The sequence below is a fragment of the Zingiber officinale genome, chromosome 3A (assembly GCF_018446385.1).
Source record: "Zingiber officinale cultivar Zhangliang chromosome 3A, Zo_v1.1, whole genome shotgun sequence".
NCBI classification, from domain to species: domain Eukaryota; kingdom Viridiplantae; phylum Streptophyta; class Magnoliopsida; order Zingiberales; family Zingiberaceae; genus Zingiber; species Zingiber officinale.
Window position 1 is genome coordinate 114659 of NC_055990.1, and position 19972 is coordinate 134630.

The 19972-nt window shown below is 39.1% G+C and overlaps 2 protein-coding genes across 5 annotated transcripts; one reads left to right on the forward strand and one right to left on the reverse strand.

The window, feature by feature from the left end:
* Positions 1-3476: 3476 nt before the first annotated feature.
* LOC122050917 (methyltransferase-like protein 25) lies at positions 3477-10432 on the reverse strand. 3 transcript variants are annotated; one of them, XM_042611788.1, is made up of 14 exons: positions 10115-10432; positions 9146-9303; positions 8949-9044; positions 8264-8347; positions 7999-8073; positions 7686-7766; positions 7352-7479; positions 7002-7268; positions 6706-6880; positions 5560-5643; positions 4852-4969; positions 4457-4650; positions 4067-4275; positions 3477-3919 (listed from the first exon to the last, which is right to left on the reverse strand). In XM_042611788.1, exons 2-13 carry the CDS (start codon positions 9272-9274, stop codon positions 4093-4095), a joined length of 1614 nt encoding a protein of 537 aa, XP_042467722.1. In that variant the 5' UTR covers positions 9275-9303; positions 10115-10432; the 3' UTR covers positions 3477-3919; positions 4067-4092. The 3 variants fall into 3 exon arrangements, with proteins under 3 accessions (XP_042467722.1, XP_042467721.1, XP_042467723.1); XM_042611787.1 differs by having other exon boundaries at positions 10093-10432; XM_042611789.1 differs by lacking the exon at positions 5560-5643 and having other exon boundaries at positions 10093-10432.
* A 3685-nt stretch (positions 10433-14117) lies between these two features.
* On the forward strand, positions 14118-14878 carry LOC122053489. Of its 2 annotated transcripts, none has more exons than XM_042615543.1 (2): positions 14118-14275; positions 14352-14878. In XM_042615543.1, the coding sequence occupies exons 1-2, from the start codon at positions 14120-14122 to the stop codon at positions 14799-14801; spliced, it is 606 nt and encodes a 201-aa protein (XP_042471477.1). In that variant the 5' UTR covers positions 14118-14119; the 3' UTR covers positions 14802-14878. The 2 variants fall into 2 exon arrangements, with proteins under 2 accessions (XP_042471477.1, XP_042471478.1); XM_042615544.1 differs by having other exon boundaries at positions 14355-14878.
* Positions 14879-19972: the final 5094 nt, after the last annotated feature.

Here is a 19972-nt window from a genome sequence, read left to right on the forward strand (position 1 = left end):
CATCAAGTTGGGTAGCCAGTTGAGTCCGGTTCCCAAGTGAGGCCTCGGTTCCCATCTGAGCAAGCACTGTGCTTCCCTCTTGCTGTAGTTGTTTCTGCATGGCTGACAGTTTGCTTGTGATTCTAGCCTCTGAATTGTTCCTACAAGACTGTGCTTCCATTGTGTTCAGTGATGCTACTCCCATTGTGCTCAATGATGCCTTGCCTAATACTATATTGCGTGCCATTAGCTTCTTGAGTTTCTGTTGTGCTGGGAGACCCCTTGAGATAGCATTTCCAACAGTTGCCTTATCGACAACCCTGTCTGTCTAAGGATCCTGATAATCAAGTTTTGGGTGTCGATTGTGTTTATCATGGTTATCAGTCTGTGTTGAACCTTTCTTGCATTGTATCTACATCTTCTTTAACTGCACCTTTTTCTTTAATGGTAGTTGGTAAGGAATTAATTTTCGATACTGTAACGTGCCAGGATGAGTTGCAGATTTTGGATGCGTGCCAGTTAATGCTTGTTGCTGTGTGTCTAGCACATCTAGTGCAGGGATTTCCCCTTCCTTAAGACTGTCAGTAGCTTGTGTTGTCGGTTCATGCAAATTTGAGGGGTTCGCAACTGAATTCTGCTTATCCTGGGCTTTCCTCACATTGTGTACCACCCTGGTTGCCATTTCTGATCGATGCTTTTGCTGTATGGGGCAGTCTTGTTGGTAGTGCCCGAGTTCATTGCATGTTAGACACAATTCAAAGCTGATTTGCAAGTCTAATTCTCGGTTGTCTGGTAAAGTTATCGAGATACTCCTTGGTAATGGCTTCGTGATGTCCACCTCTATCAATACTCTGGCAAAGCTGATCCTGTCCTTATCTTTAGTAACACGATCAGTGTAGAGCGGGTTACCTACCATTGACACAACCTTGCTGAGGCTCGAGGGAGTCCAGCAGCCAAGAGGTAGCCCAAAGATATGCATCCAGAGCTGTATCTGAGTTTGTGGCTCAATCTGGAAGCTGAAGCATGGTGGCATAAGTTTCATATATAGTGGGCATCCGTGTATAACGTAAGGCTTGCCCTGCATCACTCATTATTCACTCTATCAGTGTCCTCCTTCGATTCAAACTTGAAAACTAACCAGAGAGTGTGATGGTGAAACAGTTTGTGTGGTGCCCTCCAGCGTCGCGTAAGCTCCATCAGTGCCTGCTATCTTGGGAATCTTCCGACAAACCGGCCAATGAGGCAATGCCCCAATGCACCTTCAATTGGTTCCATGTCGTCCGCTGATAGTACTGCCCATTTTCCTTGACCCGACATCTTGCTAAGCGCCATGTCGCCGCTACAGTGGTGATTGTCTTTGAATAGGTCAGTCCATCGTTTTCTAGGTCTAGTATGGTTCTGTGTCCCTGTGGTGCCCTTGGCCCTCACTGGCCGCCAGGCGTGTGCACATGCACCGGCGACTGTCAAGCCTATGGCCGGCATCGGCCCGACCATACTCCCCATCAGGATCAAGTAGAGAAGAAGAATAGTGCGCAGGTGCACTGCGGCCGTTGGATTCAGGGTTTTATCTTGTGTCCTAGGAAGACTCTAGCCAACTGTCCAGATTTGGTCAACCGTCTGCTGACTCACGTGTGTTGACCAGGATATGTAGTTTGTGTCACAGTGCCAGTTAAGTTAAACAGGTTGCGGATCTCGCATTATGTCCACGTATCAGGTCCGAAATATGTTTGAAATTCAAAACTTCACCCACCTACCACCTTTGGAATCTGTGCATCTCGGTCATCAACTTGCCAGTCTCTGATTGGCTGATCCCTGTGCTTGAAGCAGTGAACTGTTGGCATGATGGTCAGTGGTTAACTCCGTCATCCTCGCTTCCTCCGTCAACAACTCCAGCTCCGGTGCCGGATGGGTCGTCAGTTGCAGCAGGTGACGATCCCGGTCGTGCTATCAAAGAGGACCCGTCAGTCCAGTGGTGTCAATCTCGCTTCCTGCGGCACGCCAGTCGTAGTCCCTTAACCCCTGTTCCAGACCATCCTTTCCAATAACGGGTATCGTCGTTCACCACGACACACTCGTTCCACCAGTCCGCAACCTTCCAATCCCTCACTCCGTTCACCTATGTCATCGTCCAAATTGTGACGGGAGAGCAGCGCTCTCTAAACAAAGGTCAACGGGTAAGTCCGGGAGCTACAACTGGCAGCTTGTTAGGGCTACGGAAGCTTCCAGATGCAACTCAACGGCGACACCGTAGTCAATGCAACCGGCAGCTGGTCAGGGCTACGGATCATTGTCAGTGACACTATGTGCTTCCCTCAACAGTGCTCCGACTATCCATTCCGTTTCCAGCCATGCTTCTTCACTACCACTCCTCACCGATGGGGGGATGATCGGAGTTCTAGAGAGATGCCAGAGCTTTTATCTCTAACCTAACTGACTGACTGAAAGCAAGACTGAGAGATTTTTCACGGAAATAGGTACATGTATATAAAATCTAATTTGAGAGGTAAAGATTCTCAAATCGAATGTCAAAACATACAATCACCACGAGTTTAATCCTCAACGGTTGAGGTAAACTCTCCAAATAGCCCACTCTCATGCCTCAAGATCTACACCACATGAGCACATAACACTCAATGTGATGCAACCATATACAACCCACACATGACATCAAAAAAAGCTAATCAAAAACGTGTAGTTACCAAGCTTACCAACCCTTGCACGGATGTGAGCTAAAGTCACAAGCAACACGGACAGTGAGCCAAACTCATCAAACAGCAAGCCAATTCCAAATGTAATGTGAGCTAAAGTCACAAGCAACACGGACAGTGAGCCAAACTCATCGGACAGCTCCAAAAGTCGGACAGCAAGCCTCGGACAGCTCCAAAAGTCGGACAGCAGCATCAGCTTATAGATTCTGTTTCCTTCAAGTGTAGCCGACATTATACCATCAAACACCCTTCAACAATAGCCTATAACCTGCAAATGAAGAGTTCTAAGGGAGTTTCAAGTCCACAAACTGATAAATATATATTTGGACCTTCCGAAATAGTCAATCCACATCCGGTACAATGCCTTGATACTGACATCTATTTCTAGCTTCACCGAGAGCTCTTTCACGTGGCAAAAGATAATTCGCTCGCTCCCAGCGCCCCCGCCAACCCGTCCCTAGGCCAACACGAAAGAGATAAATCAAGGATGACTATTAGTCATTAGTACAAATGACCAAGACATGAGGAAAGTTATGTTCGGTCACGCCGAATTTCAACCCTAAAACCTCATGTGGCAATACTCCATGTCTTAACTATCACACCGTCCCGAGAGGACCACTGAGAACTCTTTCACAATTCTATGGATGATGATGTATGACCATTCTTAATTGATAGAACGATTTATCTGATTAATTTTGTTAACGAACGAGATCTCATCATGCTAACTAGCTACATTTTTCCCTTTGATTTCAAATTGCTCAGTCTTAAATACGAGAATATTTTCGCTGATTGAAAGCAAATAAACAATTTGAAAAATATGTTGGAAAACAGAAATAATTGCTAGGCTAACAGTTTGTCTACCTAATTACAAACCAATATACCACAAAGTCTCAAATATTCATTAAACAAAAATGCAAAATTAATGTGTAAAAATTACGTTAAATCTCAGGAAATAATGATCTCACTGAGAATTAAAACTCCTGAATCTGTGATGAATTATCTTCCAAAACTCGCTTCAAAAGATCACTCACTGTTAGCCTCTCCTCGACGTAGATGGCAAAGAACATTACTCGCGACTTTGGCATAACAAGTCAGCATCTGGTTTCAGCAACCCAGCACCCAACTGTCAACTAGTTTGTCATGAGAAGTCGAACACTCGCCGCGACTTTTCAATTGTCGTAAGAAGTTAACATCTAGTTTCAGCACCCAAGCAGACAACTGACAAGCTTAACCTATCGATAGCGATCAAACTATCAGAGAAATTAGTTGTATTGTATGATATGAATCTTAGATCCTACAATTCCGCAACTATGATTTTGAGTAGTCTTTGAGGAAGTGTCATCTTGGAATGCAAATCTACTAATTGAGAAGAGTAGTACCTTTGTAGGGAGGAAAAAAAACTGCTTCATTTCCTTCTAGCAATAATTGCCATATTTCTCGGTGATAATGTAGGATTGAATATAGGAAACAGAGACGCTTCTATAGAATTTCCTTGTTCTTGCAGGAACAACAATCTATCGAGCAAAATGTAAGTCTCCACCAATGGCCCTAAAGCAGCGCGAAGAGACCAAAAAGGACCAATAAGTTCCTGAAAACAGGCAAAACACTAGCTCAGTTGACACACAGATGGTATTGATATACAATAAGTGGTATAAATAAAAAGGCAAAAAAAGTACACCATTTCATCCAAACATAGAAAAAAATTTAAAGAAACACTACGACTGTGCAATTAAATGAAGACAATTACTAAACATTGCAAAATAACGTACAGAATAGCTTTGTGCATGGTTCCATATTCCCAGAAGATCCATATCTTCAGAAAAAACACAACCAAGGCGACTAAGACCTGACTTGCAGAATTCTTCAAAGAGGAAATATTTATTGGAATTCTGGCCATCTTGGCATCCACTGGCAAGATTATGACTGGATTTTCCAAGTTCTGATGAGAAGCCACGTATGTCGTCTGCAAAATTAGAAGAAAACAACTTCAAAAACTTCCTGAAACTTATAGATTATTTATGCAACGAAATAATTCACAAGTGAATGGCATTTCCAGGAGGTATCACAACATCCATAAATTTTGTCAACATTATCAAATAAGGTGGCCACTGAATGATCATGAAAAGAAAAATGCTCTAAGAAGGTAATGAAATTATGTTTCTACCTTCTCTACTAGTCTGGGATTCTCGAAGCCTCCTGCATTGTTGGCGTCGTATAGTTTTCCCTTGTCTACCAATTGATGGACTTGACACTAAGATTGTTGGATGGTATTTGTCCAAAACCTACAAGTTGAAAAAGGTGCGTTTACCGTATGTGCTTATGTAGTAACAGTTATCCAGTACACAACAACATTTATAGCATGATAATCCATAATTTTTACATAATAATAACAAGCCACAGTATCCTGACTATTTGGTGTCTAGTATGCTCAACTTTGTCCAGGCCATATTGTACACTAACTCCAGAATTGTACTGCATAGTGGAGAGAAACTATTGAGTGCTATTTAAATTTAGTCCTGGTTAATATGGTTAAGATACGCTATTATGGTAAAATGATGGGAAAGAACAATGGGAACTGGTACAATGACCAGCTGCAACAATTCTATGCAGACAGGCGAATTATAACCATGCTCAAAAATTAATATTCTGGCATCTAACAATAATAATCAGTGATCCATAATTATTATCATCTTCGGCACAGCTGCTACAAAAAAAGTTGAAACAATTTAGTCTACACATTGACAAAGTTTGAACAGCTGCTATTATGCAGGTTACCAATAGCAAAATTACTGAAAACTACATAAGAAAAGCAAAGGAATAAAACATTACTGGAGACTACTAAACCAAAATTCTTAACATAAAGAAACACGACCAGTTGAAAAGCAGCACGAAAGGCATGGACATCAAAATTTTGAAGTGCAGCATCTTCAGTAAGAGTTCGCCATCTTTCAGCACTCTAGCCAAAAAAAAAATTATGAGGTAATTTGGTCATTTCTGGTTAAGATATTTTCCAGGAGAAAAATTAAGAAAGGCACTGATTAGAAACTTTACATTTCTCCAGATGGAAAAATTCATGCAAAACCAGTATCCAGTACCTACTCCAAAGAGAGTATGATATGGGGAAAAATATTGAATGTGACTGAAGTGAATCAAAAAATAGTAGAAGGGAAAATCTTAACATTACAAGCAGTGAATATGTAGCCAGCGCAAAAAAGAATCAAGTGAAGTTATTGGAACAGTTTCAATTGTTCTCCATAACTAATAGTCATTGATTGGCATTATGCGTTAAGACTATAAGTGTCAACTGACATGGAGGCCTGTCCCGGTATGACTTTGCCTTAAGAATGATTTGTGGATTGACAAAATAGTAAGATAAGCTCTGAATAGATATTGTTGAACTAGGGTTCTTGCAAACTGAAGTTTCCAGATAGAATGATATTGTCAATTGGGTTAAACATAGTTAGGAATGAGAGTTCTGTGAACATTGTTGTCATTAGGATGTGCGGAAAGAATATCTTGATTTTCAGAATTAGTCTCCCATAAAGGCATGATCTTTAATTTTGCATATCTGGATGATTACCTGTTTTTCTTCTATTAGTTGTATACCTGTAATCCCAAAATTCTCTCTCGCTCATCTCATAGCAGAAAATATATGTAAAGACATGCATATTAATATAATTACTAATTATTTCATACTGTTCTCCTTTTCTTGTGTTTGTGAGTCCTCTTCAAAGTTTTAATCACTTATAACATGTAACAGAATGAAATCCACAGAACACACTAGAGAGTACAGACCCAAATCCTGCATGTACTAAAGAAAACAAACTTACGCATACAAATGTAAGTACTCATTGCATCAAAGTCTGTATTATTCTACACCCTTTAGCACTTGGGTTGTAGGTGATTAGCCAGGATTAATTTCTTCAGAGTTTTAAATCATCTATACATGTACTACAATGCAGGGCACTATGAACCAAAATCCTGAGTGCACTGAAGATAAATGTTATCAATTACAAACCTGGCATGCAAGATCACGAGCATTTTTTCCAAGGATTAGGCTGGACAGCTTAGCAGCATTGCTGATTGGAAAGCCACATGAACCACCAGCCCTCTCTAAGCAGTCTTCAGAAAGCAAGTTGTAGCAACATCCAACGCCAACTATAGCTCTGACTTGTTTGCAGTCCACAAAGGTCCTGGCTTGCCCATTAGGAAAGGAAAATAGAAATAATGGGTACCGCAAATACATGCTTCAAAGTAATTCTTAAGTGAGCAAAGTGTACTACAGCTGAAAGAGGTTTTAGATATAATATTTACCTAAGCATGTTAACTGAGAGATCTCCACATGCATGAAGTCCAGCGAGAACCAAAAAGGAATTACCATACAGGTTAGACAAACTTTTTCCTTCTGCAATATCTATTTCCGGAATTCCACAATCACCACGATCTGATGTGGATGACCGCTCTGCTGATTCTTTGGTATTATTCTCACGTAAAGAAGCAGAACTTAAAGCTGTCAAAGCTTCACTTGAAAGGATATGGCAAGTAACTGTCTGTGGAATTTTGAAATGTGGGCTTCCTGCACTAGAAAAAAAAATGAAGTATTGCATATTGGATACAACTAAAAAAAATTACAAAACAGATTTGATATTGGGAAGATATTACACAATTTAGCTGAATAATGCTTTTTAATCCTCTCTGCACGGGCATTTGTAACATTGGCATGGTGCAAAGAAGCATCAATTGCTATGACAGGAAGTTGGTAGTGGAATGATAATGCTTGTGCAAGATAACCCTAACAAAGCCAAGTAAAGCATATTCAACCAGCAAAATAATAAAAGCAAAGAGAGCAAAGAAAACATGAAGAAAATAAAAACCAAGCTTTTTTAAAATGATATTATTCCATGAGAAAAGAAACATATGTTCAAACAAATGCGTGTTCAAAATTGTTGTTAGCATGCCAAGAGATTGGTTGAGATAAAAGAGAAATTAATTGCATACCTGACCAGAGCCAACATCTATAATTTTTCCTGCTCCAGACTCATGGACAATTGAACTAACAACTGCAGATAGTATCTCCACCTGATCACAAGCAATTATCACACACACACACACACACCAAAGAAAAGCAAGAACATGGTTGATTCTAGAAATATTGTGATCACATAAAATATCCTAGCTTGTTGATATAATCCTCATGTCAAGGGATCAATTCCCTGTATAGACCTAAAAAGGATATCCTAATACTGGAATAAGAAGGAATAGGAGATCTAATGCACCTAGAACATTTAGGAAAGGTACATATGTTACCTACTTCATGCTTTTTCTTCAAATTCATGCCTTGAGAAAGGACAGTACTTAGGGAAGACACATGTAAATTAGGTGAAATCTGCAAGGTAATAAGGAGGTGTGATAAGTCCAATATTACAAATATTTCAAAATATAACAATAAGTAGAATGATGTTGAACCATAACAGAAGCAGAACAAGAATAATCATAGCATGACTAGTGCAACTACTTGTATAAAAGCAAAGAAGTCTTGAAGTAGTAAGACAGTTCAAGTATTGTTAAGAACATACCTTGTCCAACAATTCTTGCTCCCTTGGAAGGACAAGAGACCTCAAATCATACAAAAACAGTTTAAGAGAAGCAGGCCAGTAATCCTGGACAAAAATGAAAACAACTTGGTGAAATAATTCCAAATATAAGAGCATACTTAGATTTTCCATAAGGAATCTGACACTTTTGATTTTTCTTTTCTCCTTATATGCTATACATCAATGATTAGTTTTCTAGCAAAAGACCTATTATTGTGTATGTCGAGACAAATGTAATAAGAGAATCAGATAGTGTCATGATAGTGTAACCTTTTAATTTCATAACCAATAATGAAAGTGGAAATGTGTTGATAAGAAATGCTCTAACAAATAGCCTCTTTCTGGAAATATTTCTTTTTTCATTATTCAGCAAGTACCAAAGTTGCGACAATCTCAATGAAGACCACATAATACAAATCCACTGAATTTACTAATGTATAACCCAATTGCTGTAGTTGAAACAAAATACAGGTTTGATAACCTTAATATACAGAAAATCTACCCAAAAAATTCAAAAATCATAACAGCAATACAAAAAAAATAATGGAAAGTAACTTAAATGGTCAATAATAATTAAACATCATTAAGCTCAAGAAACCATGAAAATTTCATGCAAAGATACTTTATCCTAGATCTGATATGAACAGGAAGGAATTGAAAGGAGTACCTGAGTACAACTAGATGGCAACTTCAAAAGATTTGCCACAGATTCTTTACGGAGACAGTCCATCCACTGCTCATCAACTAATTCCCACAACCTTTCCTGCAAAAGGTCCAAATAAGGAGCATTTAAGAAAGTGCCCAATGAAGACCCAACTTTGCTTGAAATGAATAAAACAGAAACTAGAGCATCCAGAAATGAACCTTGAAGAAATTGACAACATGAGCATCCAGAATGGCCCTATAGGGCCGTATGAATTCAGCGATGGCATTCATCCATTCCAGAGTTTGGGCCATGGTCTCACAGGAGTAGGTACAACGCCGAGAAGCCATTCCCTACCAGCTAAAAAATTCCCTGTTTTCTGTACCAGGGGAAAGCAGGTTAAAATGAATAGGTGATGCAAGATTACAAGTTTTATAAATCTCATTCCAACTTGGGATTTGGTGTCTGTTAAATTATAGTTTATCTTAGCAGTCATTATGACTAATGCACCAAAAATAAAATACATTTTTTAATTTCCCATAAAACATTTGTAATATGAGTTTAAATTATCTAATATTTTACTTGATTCCAAATCCATTTATTCATGTGAAGAATGTCATAATAGCTCGGATGATGGTATCATTATTTTTTTACCTATGTGACTGCTAATATCACTAATCTTAAATTAATTCAAGATAAGAAATGAGTAAAAATTCATCGAACAGAGACAAATGATTATAATAAGGTGATCCGTGAGTGAACTATGATTGATATGTAATGACACTGGCACTAAGTCCACTTGGCTAGAGTATGTTTGATCCCAAATGATCGATTAGGTGCCCAATCGACGACATATCCACTCTTGTACAAGCTGAAATGGAGATAGCTTCCTATGATGCCAGTTATTGAGAATAGAATGAGATTTAGAAGTGAATAAACAGCCCGATCTCCAGCTTATGGATTTTAAGCTGGGAATTTAGTGTTCAAAACAAGGCCATTGAATCTATGGTGTGCCGCACTGTCGAATCACCCATATCCGACCCGGAAGCCAAGGAAAAAAGAGAAGAACTAAATCCGATAAAAAATATTTATCAGTCGAACAAAAGAATCGCCTTGGTCATTCTCTCCTGAGAAAAGTTAAATGAGATAAAATTCAAGTTAACAGTACGTGATATGAAAGGCGACCGAACTCCACTACACGGGCGTCGAGGAATGCTTCGAGCTCGACATGGTGGGAGAACCGCGAAGAGGATCCGGCGAAGACCGACGAGCGAGAGCGGCCGCTGGCTATGGTGCGACGGCGCGAAGTGTCGCGGGAGGGACGAGAAGACAGACGAGAGCGGGGGTTTAGGGCTTCTTTGTTTTCTGGGCCCAACTCTCCGAAGAAATTTAATACCGACTATTTATGTCTTAATTACTTATTTAGCATAACTAATTATGTCTTTACCGATTTAAACTTGTGTCGAAAGGCTATTTAAAGACACTCTAAAACATATATAAACCAAGTTTATGTCCACTAATACGATCATCGGTCCTTAATTTCTCCCCTCCGCGGAATCTAAATCATTACTCCGCCGGAGCACAATGATTCCCTGGACGGGCCTCCTCCTCTCGGCCTTCCTTTTGCTATCCACCACCACTTCCCACGCCGCACGCCGCCTGACGGAGCCGTCGCTCCCTGCCGATGCTGACCTGGCGGCGACAGCCGGTTCCCTCGGCACCGTCAACTCCCCGATCCCGCCGGACTTGTTGGCCGCCGCAGGATCCATCCCGAATCTGCCCCCAGGAACCAACCTCACGGCCCTGGCGGAGTCGGTGCCGGACGAGACCAAAGCGGAGTACTTGTCGTCGATGGGGAACGGGACCGCGCCGGCGGACTTACTGGACCAGGCGGACCTGCTGGCGCTGGCGGCCGGAGCGACGTCGCTGAAGCCGATGAACATCGACATCCCCGACATGCCGAACGTGGAGATACCGGATTTCTCTCTGCCGCCGATTCCGCAACCGACCGTCTCTATTTTCGGGCACGAGTTCCGAGTGCCGCTGGCCGACATGCTCGGCAGCGGGGGCCACTAGCGCGTTAGGAGCCGATGGGTTTTGGTAATTTCATTCGACTGTAATCGCTGCGATGTAGACGGTTGACATGTGGGCTCGTGGTGGATTTTTTCAAATTATGAGGATATTTTTGAAAAGAAAAACCTATAAAAGTTTTTACAAAATTTTTATTTATTGCCGATCAAAATTTTACAAAATAGATTGCAATAAGTGTCATCTTAAATTATAATTAATTATAAATATAGAGAGATAATTTTACTGGGACACCCTTAATAATAATATGAGAGATGATTTTATTAGGACATCCTTAATAATAATATTAAAAGTGTAAAATATTTGGTGTAATGATTACAAATCGATTCTCATGAACTGATAATCTTGAGTTTATCTCATCATGCGATTGACTGTGTACCTACATCTCCCTTCATATATGTGGGATCAGCACCAGAAGAGTTATTAATGTAGTAGATCTATATATTTTTTAAAAGTATATTTTAGCCCCCAGGGCATAGCGCAGATGGTGGACGCATGACTTCTCTGACATAATGGTTAAGGGTCGATTCTTAGGAACTGATGATCTAAGATTTATCCCACCATGCGTCTATGACCTATGTACCTACATACATTTCTCTCCATACCCATAGAGCCAATACTAACATAACCACTAAAATAACGGATCCACTTCTATAAAATTAATAGATGAAGCTATATAGACAATCAGATCTAAGAAGGTCCAATTTATAAACAGTTCATTACAAGTACTTTATGTGGTCAGCGAAAAAAACTTTATAGGATTGGACTAATTATCTTAAGATTAGTCTATGTAAATTGAATACCTAATGTCAATTAAAAAAAGAGACATATGACAGATACTCCCAAGGTAATGGTACAACAGCAATGTGCCTTCTCGATTTTTCAAACATTTAAACTAAGGATCGTGTCAAAATTTTAATAAATTAATAGATGAATTTTTCTTACACTATATTTGGATGGAATAAGAGAGGTTCATTAATGAAAAGGCAAGGGAAGGAATGAAAACTTTCTTATTTAGGATATAAGGAAATAACTCATTTAAGGGATAAAAAATGATAAAAATTTCCCTTCTCTCCCCCTCACTCTTATCCGGTGTCTCTTCCCAAATAGGGTTAAAAGTTACCTTCTCAAATTAATGGGTAATGCTAAATGGTTAGAATCTGACCATCAGAATACATGTATGTATATACATAGCATTTTAGTAATATCATATGTATATATATATATGCATCTATTATAATAGAAAAATAAAGATTTGTAGCTGACAAGATTCTACCAACAAAATTTATTGAAATTGTTAATGGGCGATTAACTTAAATGCTGAGCTAATGGAACATGCTTTCTTATTCTATTAATAGAAGAAATTTTTTTATGGAATTAAATCGGGTAATTCTTAGAATTAATCGGTTTAAATTGAATACAGGAGCAAACACTTTTAAAAAAAAACATGCGAGACGTCACCTAAACAATATGCATTAATATCACGCGCCTCCCTTAAAATATTTTCTACTGAATTAATTGACTGAGGAGCCATTATTTTTAGAAAATTTATTGCCTACTAAATCAAATGTGGTTAGATATTTTGTAATTGCCTTTAATCTTAATGGACTAATAAATAGGAGTGGTTGAGTCTTTATTACACATGCAATTAAGAAAATTAATTAGAATGATCCCTTCACCATATAAAACACATATGAGCAAAGCAAATGTGTTTGATTCCTCAAAGAGAAAAAACACACACGCAAACATCACAATCAACACTTAAATTTTGAAAAATACCTTCTCTCTGCAATTGAATTTCAACATTAATCGCAAGTTAGGTTTGATGATTAATACACATACATGTTTCCCCAACATCAATTTTCTCTCTTATACAAAGTTGAAAATTTTATATAATTTTATGGATAGTGCTAAATGATTAGAATCTGACCAACCAGAATATATAATGCATACATATACATGAGCATTTTAGTAATATCATATGTATATATTAATCACATGTATATATATACATGCATTATAATTGAAAGATAGAGATTTATAGCTGATCAAATTCTGACCAATAAGATTTACTATAATTTTATCGCGTAATCGGCTCAATCACATGCCGACAAACTCAACCGATAGGAACTTTAAATTAAGTTCCTCATCAAAACTTTAAATTTTATGTTACATCTACTTCAATACATATATGGGGACAATTTCCACAATAAACCAGATCCAATCTCCTTAGCTCGTGTGGACCCTTACTCACCGACCGACCGATCTAGGCTAGGACACATCTAATTAACATACGAGTAAGACATACATTTAAGTTACAATGACAAATATATAATCAAAATATTTCTCCTTCTTGAGAGCATTAATTGATGGGGCCATTGGATTATGCAAACCCTAGCATTTATGGCTTCACATCCAAATGCCAAAGTCCATGCATTAGCGTCTACTAAAAGCCATTGGAATACCCCAAATCTTTAATTTCTACCTTAATTACATGCAATTTATGCACCCGAGACATTATTTATTTATTTATTTATTTATTTATTTATTTATATACAAATCTTAATGGTTTACTTCACTAAATTAAGAATAATTAATGAGCTAAATTTAATTAATAGATCAACAAGTAGCCAATCGATAAGTCTCGGGGAGATACACTTGATTTCTCCATCGTCCCTCTTCCTACGTTACCTCGACTCAATTAATATTGTTGAATTCGAAGAGATTTTATTTATTATTGACAATGCTATTTTAATATTTATTTATCACTTTGAATTTGAAGAATAGAGTTATTAATATCGAGATTAGTAAGATAATCGAGTAAGTTGAATTAAGCTTGAGATATTTTATTTTTAAAAATAAAATAAAATGGCAGAGTTGGGTCAAAATTCTAATTGTTAATCCACTAAATTATGATTCCCATGCAGAGCAGAGGAGCATTCAATTCACTTGTTTCCTTCCAATTTTCTTCCACCCTTTTAAATATCTAATTAAATCCCCTAATTATTCATTATCTCACTTAATCCGCTGCTTAATCATTAATTAACAGTCCTTCCTCTGTTTCGGTCTATATATGCTGCTCTTCGTGGCTCTGTGCCTGTGAATTAATGGAGATGAGCTCGATTAAGGAAGCGAAGAGGGATTTGATAACGCTTGACCTCCTCGGAGGAGTCTCTCCGGCTGCCGGAGCTCAGGATGTCGCCGATGTGAGCCTAAAGGCGCCTTCTTTCGGCTGCCATCACCACCCCCTTCTCCGGCCTCTGGTATATATCGATTTTGTCGGAGCGTTTGGTTGTTTGATTAGTAAAAGAGTGTTTTTGATGGATGGTTGATCGGTAGCAGGACCTTAACCAGATGCCGGAGGACGTGGTTCGGCGGAAGCAGGCGGCGGGGCTTTTCGCCGGCGGGGGCGGCCAAAGCGTGTGCACGATCGAGAGGGTGAGGATGGCGCTGGAGCGGGCGGGGCGCGAATCGCAAGGCGAGCGGCGACTCAGCGCGGCTGCTGAGGCGGAGAGCTCCGTGGTTTCTCCATCGGGGGGGTCGGCTTCGTCGACGTCGTCGTCGTCTATAACGACGGCGTCGGCGAAGCGCCGGACGGCCGGGGTGGAGGACGCAGGCGGCCCTTTCCTGGTGGTGGCCGGGTGCTCAGGCTGCCTCTCCTACGTGCTCATCGAGAAGGACAGCCTCCGGTGCCCGCGCTGCGAGTCGCAGACGGTGGCGGCGACGACGGTAATGACGCCGCCGGCGAAGAGGCCTCGGGTTGATCTAGAATTTAAGATGGGCCTGTAATTTAAGTTTTTTTTTGTGGGGTGATTTATGTAAAAAACAATTATTGAGGAGGATTAGGAATTTAACAGTTGAATTAATCCTAATTACTTTTTTTTAGCTTTCCTTAGACTAAAAAATGTTAAAAAAAAAAAAATTACAAAACACATTATCATCGTCATCATCTTCTTTGACAAAAGAAATTTATCATTCATGAAGTTTTCCGTCAAAGTGTTTCTCGCATATAAACATCAGTCATTTAATACGATAGGAATGCATTTATATGTAAAGAGAAGCTCACGAGTTGTTTATTTGCACATCGTAGTCATCATCGTCATCGAAGTGTTTCTCGCCTATAAACATCGTCGTCTAATATGATCGGAATGCATTTAAAATAGTAAGACCAATAAGTGGCCACATAAAAGCCAAATGTCAGTAATGTTCATATCATTTATTGTCATGACTATGAAGTTTATCTACTCGCACGTGATCTGTTCTTTTTAATAATAAATTATACGGCAATTTATCAAAAACTGCACGTCGAATTCGGCATTTACCAAAAGATACATTATAATTTAGTATTTCTCTAAGGACACAGTTAAATGTGCATTATTTTCATTTTATCTTTCCCACCAACCTCCTATTTCCATATTTTTTTTTTTAAAGGCATCGAACAGCTATGGTACAGTGATAAAACATCTAAGTTATCATTTAAATATCCATAATTCAAATCTCAGGCATGATGAATTTGTAAAAAATTATCTCCAAATGAGATACGTAATTAAAGAATATTGGGTTCTTGGGCTGTTCACTACGAGCACTTCCTGATTTATCCTTGTGACCGATGGAAAACTTCCATGAAACCGAACCGATAATCCAAATTCAATATTATCCAACCTTATTAATTTTTTTTTTTTAAGGCATTGCAACCATATGCTAAGAAATTCTCCATACCACTTCTTGCTCTTGAAAACACGACCCCATTGTGAACCATTTCTTGATTATCATATCTCTTTATGTAGTTTGGCAGAATTGTAAAGAGTAAGCATAAAATGTGAATATTGTCTTAAGGTGTTTAAGAGGGCAACTTGAAGAGGCATTGAAGAATATTGAAGGATAAATTTCAAGTACGATTGAATTTGGTAGAAGAAGATAGATAAAGAATTAGTGAAGTACGTATCAATTTATTATTGTAAAATTGGTTTGTATTGTAAAAATATAGTGTACACTTTTGTAACAAAAGGTGATTACAAAAATCATGTTTATGTTATCCATTGATATGTGGGGAAGATTTATGGAACAACACTAGTAATATAATGTTCTTCATTATTTATTCAGTTTGCGATGTGATCTACTGTAATGCTAAATTTTAGCTAGACCTTAGTCATGATATACAGGATACTAGACCCATGTTCAGCTGATATGGTATGTATCAGTGTCACGTTGGACCTGATATAGAATCATATTAGATCCACTTTGTTACTTAATCAAAACTATAGTTTGACACTATATCTACCTTCTTCTCGCTCAACCCTTCCTAGTGATTGTGAGTTTGTAGAAATTCAAATACCTTAGGTCTATCAGTAGGTTTTGACCTGAACATATTTGATTACACCCATTTTAAGTCTTGTGAGTTTATGATGTTACAAAGACTCCAATGGTATCATCCATTGCTTATTTAGGATTCTCTAGAGATGATCTAACATTACGATAGGTTTCAGCTTTAATGTGAGTCTGATATAGGATCATATCAGACACTCTTCGATCCTTGATCACAACTTTTATTTAACATCATATCTATTTTCTCCTCGCTCAATGCTTCCTAGAGGTTACGAGTCTGATCTAGTATGCATACCATATCTATTGTTGCTTGCTCTTTGAATTACAACACCACTTGATTATGAAGTTATAAATTTGCAACTTAATTTTTAATTTATTTTTCAAGGATGATCATATTATTGAAGAAATTCTCTCTAAGATATAGAATACTCTTAATACAAATTCTGACATGGGATAGTGAGTTAATGTAGTAGAATTATCTAAAACTAATATTCCATCATCTTTTGAGTATAGTGATGTGGGGAACACAAATAGAAATACAAGTAATTTAACATTTGATTTAAATGAAAAAACAAGTAACTAGAAAATGAAGTTATGAATCCTTGTACGATACTTTTTAAATACTTTAAACCTACTTGGAGTGAGGAGAAAGAGCATTATATCTGGATTGCAGTGGAATTACAATGCAATACAGATATACAAAAATTCTTAGTTAATGATATGCAAATTGAATAATATAAATTTCCACCAGAGTAGTATAATGACTTAGAGGAGGAGTTTCCAATAGATGATAATCTATATATTCTGAATTCTTGATTGCTACGAAGGCCAATTGGATAGACAACATATAAGCATGATTTTTTTTTTGACAGATTTTTCCGTCTCGACAAGAGTTCAAGAATGCACTTGTAAAACATGTCATGATTAAACATATGAGATATTATTGGTGCAGTTAGCAACAATGATCAAACTTGAGTTTTGATGAATGACAAATAGATTAAAGTTAGGTGTGGTGTGATCTAACCTTTCTACCAAATGTGCACGATTTGACGGGTCTGACACCAAGCTGAAATCCAGTTAGGTCTGAAGGACCTAATAGCTGGTGTAAAAATTTAGATAGGTTGAGGAGTGACCCGATATCTAGCGGGAGGTCTGGCTGGGTCTGCGAGACTTGACAGTTGGTCAAAGTCCAGTTAGGGTTGCGAATCTGACAACCGACACGAAGACTTGGTGGACCGAAAATGAGTCAAGCGATTCTGCATGGTAAGTAAGGTAAGTCACTAGAGGAGAGTGTTCCAGTGAGGACGAGTCTCAATTAGGGACTTTAGACACAGGTCTAGTTGAAGTTTATTTTGGAAACTTAGACTGAGACTTTTGACTAAATCTTGATGTTCCAGTGAGGGATTTTATTAGTATGTCATCGACATAGACCTCCATATTTCGGCTAATCTGCCTTCGGAACACTTTATTCATCAGTCTTTTGTAGGTGGCTCCAACATTCTTCAGTCCGAACGGTATGACGTTGTAACAATAGGTTCCGTCGGTCGTGATGAAACTGACATTTTCTTGATCTTCTCTGTCGAGCAGTACTTGGTGGTAGCCCTGGTATGATCGAGCATGCATATTAATTCACAGCCTACTGTGGAGTCCACCATTTGGTCTATCCGAGGCAACAGATAGAAGTCCTTCGGATATGCCTTATTTAAGTCACGAAAGTCGATGCAGACCCGCCATTTATTACCTGGCTTAGATACTAGTACCACGTTAGCGAACCAACTCGGAAATTGGACTTCCCTTTATATGGCCAGCCTCTAGTAATTTTTGTATCTCCACCTAGATGATCAAATTCTGCTCCGGGCTGAAGTCTCTCTTCTTCTGTTTAATCGGCCGGGAGTCTGGTCGGACATGTAGCTCGTGCTGAGCCACGCTCGGAGAAATGCGAGATAATTCGTGCGTCGACCAGGCGAACACGTCATGATTGCGTCTGAGGCAAGCGACCAACTCTGCTTTTTTTCTCACTCTCTAGATTGGCAGCGATAAAGGTTGTCACCTCTGATCAATTTGGATGGATCTAGACCTCCTCCTTCTCATTGTAAACCAGAGCAGGAGGGTTCTCCATGATAACACTCACTTCCAAGCGTGATGTCTTCCGGGCGGCTCGTGCTTCCATTCTGAGCATCTTGACGTAGCAACGTTGAGTGGCCAATCGATCGCCTCTGACCTCGCCCACTTAGTCCCCTACTGGGAACTCGATCTTCTGGCAGAAAGTGTTGGATCGATGAGTTTCGCTAGAGGGGGGTAAATAACAATTAATAAAAATATCGTAGAGTAAGCACGTAGCGGAAAAAGGAAAACCAAAAGAGAGCAACGCTAACACAAGTAATCTTTTACCTGGTTCGGAGCTTATGTTAACTCCTACTCCAAGGCCCGCACTCGTTGAGTGCTTTAGTTGGGCAATCACTAATAATTCGAAGAAATATTACAAATGCAGTATAGGAATTATTTAGTAAAAGAAAGTTGACAATAAAAAACAGAAAAAGAATAGCACTTGTCGGAGAGCTTTCGCAGCGTCGCAGGAGCACAGAAGAGCAGATCGTCAGTTGTTGAGGTATTCCTTTGCTTCAGCCTTCACCCTCCTTATATAGGGTGTTCGGGGCGCCCGGGTCCCTTCAGGGCCCCCTGAATATGACGTAGCCGAGCCAACTAAGGTGTTCCACGTGGCGAAGCGACGTTATGGATAAAACTTACCTCCGGGCGCCCGGACTTGTTCCGGGCGCCCAGACCTACCAGCGCTCGGATCCCTTCCGGGGGCCCGGACCCTTATTTTTCAGCAATCTTCTTCCTGCAAGAAAACGTTAGTATGAGGCAATGTAAATTATATATCCTGCAAAACAGAGTGTTAGCATAATTTATAATAAAAACAGAATAGTAATTAGATTCTGTCTCGTCGAGACTAGAATCTATTCACAATCTCGACTTAGATATCCGAAATAGATCTAAATCGAATCGATACCTAATGTTTCTTTCCTGGGAACGCGCCCTCACAGTCACTCCCCTCCAGTGACTTACCTTCACTTACTTGTCAGACGTCCAGTCAGCCCTTCAACCCGTTTGGACTTCATGACAGCTATCCGGTCAGCCCATCGACCTAGATGGACTTCGTGTCAAACGTCCGGTCAGCCCATCGACCCATTTGGACTTCGTGCCAACTATCCGGTCGGCCCGTTGACCTAGCTGGGCTTCGTGCCAGATATCAAGTCAGCCCGTCGACCTGTCTGGGCTTCTCCTGCACACTCGATCAGAGTGTTAAATAATAACGAAATTAACTTAACCTATTTTATCATTCATCAAAACTTGAGTTAGACCGTTAGTGCTAATCGCACCAACAATCTCCCCCTTTTTGATGCAATGACAACCTGATTAAGTTAGTGAAAAAAATATGCAAGTAAAAATAAGCATTTATAAGGTTGTTAAGTTAGCTTTTAAATTTTATTGTTTGTTTAACTAACTTAAACCACCTAACTCTCCCCCTTTGACATTCATCAAAAATCAACATAGAACAAAAAATGCAAGGAAGTCTTAGAAATGTAAGTTAGATTAATTTGGGGGAGTTTAAGCTAGAAACACAGAAGGAT

Bases quoted from the DNA above. Each gene is read 5' to 3' on its own strand.
- LOC122050917 (XM_042611788.1), bottom strand. From the start codon at position 9,274: ATGGCTTCTCGGCGTTGTACCTACTCCTGTGAGACCATGGCCCAAACT. The intron at 8,348-8,948 runs GTACTCCTTTCA...ATTTTTGTCCAG, and splicing joins TGCCATCTAGTTGTACTCAG to GATTACTGGCCTGCTTCTCT. The intron at 7,767-7,998 runs GTAGGTAACATA...GCTTGTGATCAG, and splicing joins ATTTGAAGAAAAAGCATGAA to GTGGAGATACTATCTGCAGT.
- LOC122053489 (XM_042615543.1), top strand. From the start codon at position 14,120: ATGGAGATGAGCTCGATTAAGGAAGCGAAGAGGGATTTGATAACGCTT. The intron at 14,276-14,351 runs GTATATATCGAT...GTTGATCGGTAG, and splicing joins ACCCCCTTCTCCGGCCTCTG to CAGGACCTTAACCAGATGCC.